The following is an 8878-nucleotide window of genomic DNA, read 5'->3' on the forward strand; positions in this document are numbered from 1 at the left end:
TGACCAGCAGTTGGGAGCAGATTCAACCAAGGAAGGCTAAATTGAAAGTCTCAGCTTCGGTTTAGGTCTAGCCCATCCTAGTGTCGGACTTGATCCAAGTCACTAGCGGTGGTCTAGAATGAACCTAGGTAGATAGGGGCAATACGCCCAATTCCATATTCATTTGCTTATGCATTTTACTTCAAGTTGTGTGGGCCGAGATGGTTTGTATCTCGAGTCATTTGTTTTGAGTTAAAGTGAACCGGTTCGATCCATCTGTGAACCGAGTCACTTAGGGTAGTATTTAAACTTTGTGTAATTTGGATTTCATATGCAATTAAGAGAATTGAATTTCATTTGCCCAGTTTCTCTCTCTGTCCTCACTTCTCTCTCTCTCTCTCTCTCTCTCTCTCTCTCTCTCTCTCGTGCGTCTCTCCCCCTTGCCATCATCCCTTGCCATCATCTTCTCACCTCACCGGCGGTGGCTGGTTCCCTTCCCCACACGAGTTCTTTCCAAAACCGAAGGTCAATCTTCTCCCCTTCCTTGTTTTCTTGTTCTCTTCCTCATCCACTCGACCAACGGATTGGTGGCTAAGAAGATCAAGGTGTGCTTCGGCGTATTGCGACTTCAACAGCCCTCGTTTCCCCACATCAACTCACGGCTAGAAAAGGTGCATCTCTTCTTGAACATGAAGAAGGAATAGAGGCCAGATTAGCCCATGGAAGGACTACATTCATCCAAGGCAACGAAGGTGAACGTGGTGTTGATTTACATCCAAAACTCAAAGGTTAGTGCATTGATTCTTGTGGTGAACGTGTGTAACTTGTTGGATTGTTTTAGAATTGGATTCAGCCAAGGTGTTGGGTTCACTCCCTAGGCCAAACCTCTAGAGTTTGATCGGCAACTTCCCACGGTTGAAACTGGTTTTAAAGCTGTTTTTACGAGTCACAAAGGATCCTAAGAGTTAACGTCTCTTTGCTAGAGAGTTTGAGGAAATTCTACCGGCAAAAATCCATCCAAAATATCAAGTTCAAGCCACGGTTTGAGTCTGATATTCCTGCCGGAAAACAGTGAGAAAAATATTTGAAAAGGGCATCAAAAAAGTGAAGGAAAAGTAGAAGTATTATCATACAAGAAAAGGAAAGAAAAAGTGACAGATTGGTGTGATTTGGAGCCACAACGGTGAAGCTTGGTGTTCGCCAGAATTTCTGAATTCCGGTGAACCCTGCCACTTTCCCGGCAACCTCTGCTACTATTCCGGTGAACATTTGGTCAGCATTGGTAGATGACAAGTCTACCCTTGAACCAGCAAAAGAACAGCTACATTTGGAGTGGGCAAAGTGGGAAAACGTGTGTCTTAGTTGAATACTAGCCTAGGGTTTTCTCACCCTTGTCGCCGGTGCACATTTGATCATTTCGGGTGCCAATTCCGCACATTTATTAAGTGGTTCTCTCCCTTGACGTGTGAAACACCAGTCATCCATTAGGGACACGTGACAACATCCCAAGGAAGAAGGATCCGAGCTGATCTAGCTTGATTCTTTTCCACATTTGGCGCACCACATCCATTTCCTTCATTTGGGGCTAGAGATCCTCTCGCCCTTTTCCCTCCCTCATTTGGTGGGCCTCAAGTGCCACCTCGCCCTACAATTGAGGATCCACTAGAGTAGGTGACTACATTTTAGGAAAGCTTAACCCCAGCCAGCCGTTTGGCCTAAACCCAATCCCATTCACATCACCTTTGCCCTTTCCTTCCTCACGTGTTGCCTTATCTAACCCAGCCACCACCATCATTTTAAGAAGTTTCCTTGCCTCCCTTCCTACATTTGGGGAAGGTAGCCCATGGTCCGACCTCCTCAGCTATTGCCTACCCTAATGCTAATTTCGATTATACCCTAAGTTCAACTTGATATTACCTAGCCTACCCAAACCCGATCAGCATCTACTAATCCTAAACCTAGACAACTAAACCCTAGTTATCTAACCTAGCCTAACCTTACCAAGCCCACTTGAACTAAACCTACACTTAGCCAGCCACACCGTAGGTGCAGTCTGAGTTCTTGACCGAGCTCTTCATCACAACTGTAGCTAGGACTTTCCCCAAGCTCTAGACCGAGCTTGTTTCCTTACACCGACGGCCAAGCACTCATCGGCGTGCAGCAGCCTTCCCTTGGTGCCTTCCTCACAGCTAGGCACTCCCTCTCACCTGCAGACGCAACCCCATTCGTCGAAGCCCGCGTTGCACCATCCACAAGACGTCGTCTGCAACAAAAGGCACCCGCACCCGGACGAGCTTCAGTGGCAATTCCGGAGCGCCGGCAGAAGTTTTCTTCAGCATTGGCTTTCGCCTCCTGCGTTGCTGCAATACCCGTGGAATGACAATCATTCCGATGTCTCTTCTGAGTTAGCCCAGTCCGGTTTGCCTTAGGCGCCTCAAGAGGTCTTGGGGATAGGATCGGCTGTAGGAAAGCGTCTAGACCTAATCCGGAGCAAGGTCCAATCAATCCATCCACAAGACGTCGTCTGCAACAAAAGGCACCCGCACCCGAACGAGCTTCAGCGGCAATTCCGACGCGCCGGCAGAAGTTCTCTTCAGAATTGGCTTTCCCCTCTTGCATTGCTGCAATACCCGTGGACTGGCAATCATTCCGATGTCTCTTCTGAGTTAGCCCAGTCCAGTATTCTCCTTGATTTCTGTAGAGCTATTTGGATTACATTTTGTCTTTGCTTATTTGCATCTGTTTGGCTCTGTTGCTCTTGCGGTTTTTCGGAGGCCCTTGGCCTAAGACCCGGCCGGAAGACATTATCATCTTCATTGCTCTATTTCTAGTGGTTGTTTTTCTGTATTCCATTCAGTTTAGTCTAGTTTGTTTTAATTGCGTTGTTGTCTTCATGCCCGTTAGCATTTCTTGTAGTAGGGTTTTCGTTGAGTTTGTCCTTCTTTAGGTTTGCCTTAGGCGCCTCAAGAGGTCTTGGGGATAGGATCGGCTGTAGGAAAGCGTCTAGACCTACTCCGGAGCAAGGTCCTATCAGTCCCTTCCTCTCAATGAAAATTTAAAAACCGTCCTCCTCTCGAGGAGCTTTCTTTTTCTAGTTATCCGTATTTTGTAACAGGAGGTGCAAAAAGATAAGGTTCCGACCAATTAAATACATGGAAAGCTAGATTTTGGTACGATAGTAATTGCAAAATCCCCCAGGTTACTGAAATCATTCCATTGGCCCTCTAATTCATCTATATAAACATTTCTCTGCTTGCCAACAGTTTGCTCTATAGTTGAACAATGCTGTCCAATTTTTCCCCCTTTAAATGGAAGCAGATTTCATGGATGTTGTAAAGCACAATTTTTCTTAGTACTCATTTAAAGGGGAGTTCCATTTAAAGCAAAAGCATTGTCCTTAATTTGAGAACTCTGAATCGGTAAGCTGGATTTAGACAGACTCCAAGACCTCTGTATGACATAATTATTTGGTTAAGATAGTAAAACCTTTTGCTTTTTAATCCTCTGCCCTAATGAAATTATAAAAAATATTTGTTCCACTAAAAGATAGAGTACTTTAAAGTTAGGAAATCCTAATTATGGGATAAATTTTATGGACAGTCATATTAAAGCAAGTCTAGCAAAATATATTGTACATAGAAGATGGTGAACCCATTGCAACTGCTCTCTTCTATATATAATTTCTCAGTTCACGAACCTTTGTATTGGACCACGAGACTTAGTATATCATTTTCCCAAACACAAGGATCAGATGGATGATTTGTTAACATCCATTTTCTTGTCAACGTCATTCTGTCTTTGATTCTCAGAAGGTATATTTGACTAGCTTTTTTAAATTCATGGTCAAGTTATACATACAGAAACAGAAGCACACTTGCTTGGAGGAGGGAAAGGTAAGAAAAGAATTTTGTTTCAATACAGCAAAAGAACTTGGGAAATGCTTGTATCAAGTGTTCTAGAAATAGAATAAGAAGCAAACATTAAGAAACATGGAGATACATAGGAGGCTAAGCTACATAAACCCATTTTATACTTCCTTTATCAGCAGAATCGTCATGTCAGAAAGTTCATGTTCAGAAACTGGTGAATGCGCATCAGTCATGTCGACAAAAGCAGCAAAACTCAGGAAATTCTAATTAATATCATGATTTACCAGATTGATCTGGATTAGGAAAATGACATAAGATTTGCAATTGTGGATACAGGTACCGTAAGCCATGATCTTCAGCTGATGAGTTGGATATATAACATTAGCTTGTAAAACTTTCTTGACAATTATGTGTAAGCACAGAGATTTTGTCATCAAATATCATGCATGAGATTAATGAGATCCTTATCCTCCATAATAACTGAGATCACTATCTCCTCTATATGTGCACTAACATTAGAAGTCAAGAAAATTTACAGCATCAATGTGGAAGAGAAACGTTCACAGATCATTGAAGGGCTAGTTACTGCTTGTGGAAGGAATTGATCATTGCTTACAGCGGTTAATCAAGCTCGACTAAATGATCAGGGGATTCTGAAAAGGCTAAGTAATAAATGGTTTCTTAATAGGTTCCTCCATATTATGCACAGATTTTCAAACAAGAACCATATGTTCATTCTGAAGTGATTCCAGCTATATGATTTGAATGTGCTTTGAAACAGTAACTTCTTCCTTCATTTGAAAGCTATATGGATTATTGAGAAGGACAAACCAATTGAGTTCACTTCCTTGTAAAGCCATTTTTCTGTGGAAACCTGACTCATGCTTCTAATTGAATGCATATAGATGTAAAGAGAGTGATTTATCCCTTTTTAAACAGGGCATATCGTCCTGATCATGCAGAACATGAACACTACAATGTCAATGTCTATGGAGTAAGACACACAACTCTAATTCTTCACCAACCTGCGCGGCCAATGTCCAACCAAACAATAAAAGGAAGCTGAACAGAAAAAAGAAGGGACAGATGACAAAATCAGTACAAATATAAAGGAGAATGGGAACCCTTTTCATTCATATTTGCTGGTATCTGTCCATTATATTGGAGATGAAATAAGACATCCACTGAGGTTTCATTGTGCAAACCTTGTAGAGTAGTATGAGATCCCATCTAGAAACACGCCCTCCCCCCACCCCCAAAACAAACAAATAAGAAAGCAGGCAAACCACGGGATATTCCATAAGATGCCAAAAAGGACCTCTTCAATGGAGAGTGTGCCTCTCCACTGGTGATATTCCTGATCACAATGGCAACCTTCTGCTGCAAAGAGGGCTTGAATAATCATAGAGAATGGTGTAGTTACTGCTACTCACATTTCTAAAATAACAGCCCTGGTTGCTCTCGTAACGGTAGACTTCCTTAGTCCTTCCTAATCCACTTTTGACCAAGTTTCCTTGTACAGCCATATAACCAGTTGCGTCCTGTGTGTTTCTAAGTGAACTGGATGAGAATCCAGACTCTTCACCTCTAAAAGAATTCTCATTGAATCCAAGCGATACGCTTGTAACATCTGTATAACTTTCATTGACCTGGTTCTGAAGATTGGTATAAAGGTAGAGTGGGTAGTTTCTGATCAACTGAATCGAGTATAGATCATCAGATGGTAGTAAACACCAGAATCGGTTTTGATTCTCTGACGCACAGTCTGAGCATTCCCAGTGTTGCTAAATTTCATCCAATTTCTGTAACCAAACCTTTGGATGGTATGAACATTAATCTTCCCATGGGATGTCTTCACTCGCCCGGTTGCTGCTATATATCTGCTCGCGCTTGTATTGAAGATCCCATCAAGACCTTTAAAATTTGACAAGATACTATGCCGTGCAGGTGGCGCATCATAACTCAGCAACTTGCACTTTGTCTTCTTAAGGCCACCATCAATCCAAAGATGCAAATTTGCATCAATATACCATACATTCAGAGCATTAGTTACAGAGAACTCCACGGTGTGGTTCTCTTTGTCCAAAATCTCCCCCAGGAACGGTGTGATCTCTATCTCATAAGATGGGAGATCGAAGGAGCCGATCCCTGTTATCGGCCTCCAAAGAAGTGGATTAACTCCACCCGTGTAAATCACCGTGAATGGCCAGACGGCACCCACCACTCTCTGATCCAAACTCACCACAACCTCTCTGAAAGCTCCGTTGCCCGGTACATTACTCAAATTGTTCTCTTGAATGTATTCGTCTGGAGGATTCGTGTACCAGAACTCATCATTAGAATGGTAGGAAACAAAAACTTCCAACACTGCCCTGTACACATTTCTGGGTATGCTGAACTGTTTCTGATGCACATCTGTTGAGTTTTGGACCAAAAACCAATACCCATCATTCAGTGGTGGACTCCTAGATATGGGCAGGATCAAGTCAGCAGGAGAATTCAAAACAGATCCCAAACCCAACCTCTTCCCAACACCTTCCTCAGCATAAAAACGGATAGTAACATTGACATGGTAAACGCCAGTATAAGTCTTATCAACGATATTGGCAAGGTGAACAGAGAGGGTCTGATTCTGCTTAAGAAGAGAAGAAAACCTTGTAATGTCCTTCTGAACCTTCCAAAAGATTCCATTGGCCCTAGGCTCAGCAGTGCAACTTCTCAAGATCTCAACCCCACCAAGCCAAACTCCAAAAATCCTATCAAATTGCCTTCCTTTGCTTGTTGCAGACCACTCTAGCACAATTGTGGACCAATCAGCAGATGGGCAGTCCTGGGGAGGAGTGTATTGGGCCTCAACAGGGGGCTGGCCGTAGGTGTAGCTGAAGTCGTGCTGGAGTATGAGGGCGGAGGAGCAGGGGGGCTCTCGTGGGACTTTGACGGGCCTTGCTACCTCAAAGAAGGTGGTAGGGGAGCCAGGCGGATCCACGGTTTGCTTGAAGTCGAAAAGCCTGGTTTTCAGAGGGTGGGCATGCAGTGGGGAGGATGATGAGAGTTGCAGAAAGGTGGTGGCGAGGAGGAGGAGGAAGGAGGCGGCTGCCATGGCTGCCTCGCAGACTTGGCAGGGAAAGGATGGTTTTTGGAAATACAGCTGCTCTTAGCCTCTTTGACTCTCAATTCAAGGAGTACCTTTTGCTGCCGACGCCCATACGATATCGATCCGGGATATCTGACTCGGTCTTACGAACATCCTTATCCGATCCAAGAAACCCAATCTTGTAGGGACTTGAATAGACTCCCCTTTTAAAAAACTTGCGATCACACGGAAACATAATTTTCATATAAAACTTGCATGTGTTTCAAATTTTTAAAACTTCGCAACTTGTTTTGCGAATTCATGTGTTACCAAAATGCCTATAAAATCATCAAGCTACTTGAGAATATTGCACTCTCAAGTTATAAAATATTTAAGTTAGTTTTATTTAGGTGGCATTTGATTATTCAAATCTTACCATTTGTTTGGATGGAGGGAGAGAGAAGGAAAAGAATGAAAAGAAAGGTCTTTCCTATGTTTGGATAATTAATTAATATGAAGGGAAAGGAATGAAGAACTAATAACTGTGTTTGGATGCAAGGGAAATGAAAGGAAAGGAAGGAGATGAAAATGAGTTTTTAATGTGATTCCAATCCCTTCGAAAATGGAGAGATTAAAAGGGAAAAGAATGGATGATCATTCCCTTTCCTTTCTCATCCTTTCTCTCCACATTCCATTCCCTTCCCTTTCCACTCCTTTCCTTTCCATCCATTCCTTTCCCCTTTTTTCCCTTCATCCAGACATAGGGTTAGATTCATAACTTTGATGTGGTGGCCTTTTGTTAATGTGGCAAATGATTCCCATCAAAATTTCAAGCTAAAATCATGGTCTAACTTAAATTCAAAATATCCCACTAAATACCAAAAAGGAAAGATTATACTCTTAAATCCATGAGTTTCACATAATCTAAAATCCATTATGAGATTAGATTAGACGTAACCGAATGCCCCCTTGCCAGGGCAATGTATGTGGGAACGTATACTAAAGGGGGAAGAAAGTTTATTGGTTTAAAAGTGCCCTTGATTTTCGAAGGGAAAATTACAAAATGATTGAAGTACAATTAAAAACCAGATTTCAGAAGATAATAAAGCTTGCCAAAATGTTCATATATTGACCATAGCGGGATCTTAAGAGATCAACAATTTCAAAAGTATTAACGTACCCTTTATTAGTAATTTTGATAGTTTTATATTTTTTCATGTGTGTGTACCCCCCAAATTTGACAGCTTTTACTCATAGGACGGTTGGACCCAGTTCTGGAACTAGATCAGCCTAGATCCCTAATTGAATTTACAAAGCAAGACGGAATGTCTACTGAAATTCACTACCAAATTAGACTTGATTTCGACCTCAAAAAACCAAAAAGGGATAGGGTCAAACTGAGTTTTGATTCTGTCCACCTTGATTTTGCAACTGCCATGGATATACATGATGGTGCATGATTGTTAAATACGTAGGAATATGGATATCAATGGATCAGATTTGAATCAGATATACACTTTATCATATTCATTTTTCTTTTATATGAGTGGGTTTGACACAAGAGTAGTTGATACATATAAGTAGGCTCACCAAATGTGCGATGAAAAAAAATTCTTAATGTCGAATTGGTGTATAGGCCACCGTTTTGATAAAAGCAAAAAGAATGGATGAGATCACGAGTGAGCCTCACGTAAAAGAAGAGCTTTAGGGGGCTGATCCCACTCCCTAACAAAATTAAAAGGAGTCGACAAGTAGAAGAGCCCAGGGTTGCACACGAAATGAGTCGAGTTGGGCCAGCTCGTGCTTGATTCGACTTAGAAAACTTGAGAAAACAAGCTCAGGCCTCAACTCGACGATGCAACATTGAAATCAAATTCGACTCATTTAACTCGGTTATCTCATGTCTTGTTTCGATTAACTTGTTTAACTTGATTTCTACTTATTCAATTATTTTATC

General features: G+C 42.0%; 1 protein-coding gene across 1 annotated transcript; it reads right to left on the reverse strand.

The window, feature by feature from the left end:
• Positions 1-5541: 5541 nt before the first annotated feature.
• Positions 5542-6948, reverse strand: LOC116260117 (peptide-N4-(N-acetyl-beta-glucosaminyl)asparagine amidase A-like). The gene has a single exon (XM_050079470.1). It carries the CDS (start codon positions 6946-6948, stop codon positions 5542-5544), a length of 1407 nt encoding a protein of 468 aa, XP_049935427.1.
• Between the last annotated feature and the right edge of the window lie 1930 nt (positions 6949-8878).

Source organism: Nymphaea colorata, chromosome 9 (genome assembly GCF_008831285.2).
Source record: "Nymphaea colorata isolate Beijing-Zhang1983 chromosome 9, ASM883128v2, whole genome shotgun sequence".
Lineage (NCBI taxonomy): Eukaryota > Viridiplantae > Streptophyta > Magnoliopsida > Nymphaeales > Nymphaeaceae > Nymphaea > Nymphaea colorata.

Bases quoted from the DNA above. Each gene is read 5' to 3' on its own strand.
- LOC116260117 (XM_050079470.1), bottom strand. From the start codon at position 6,948: ATGGCAGCCGCCTCCTTCCTCCTCCTCCTCGCCACCACCTTTCTGCAA.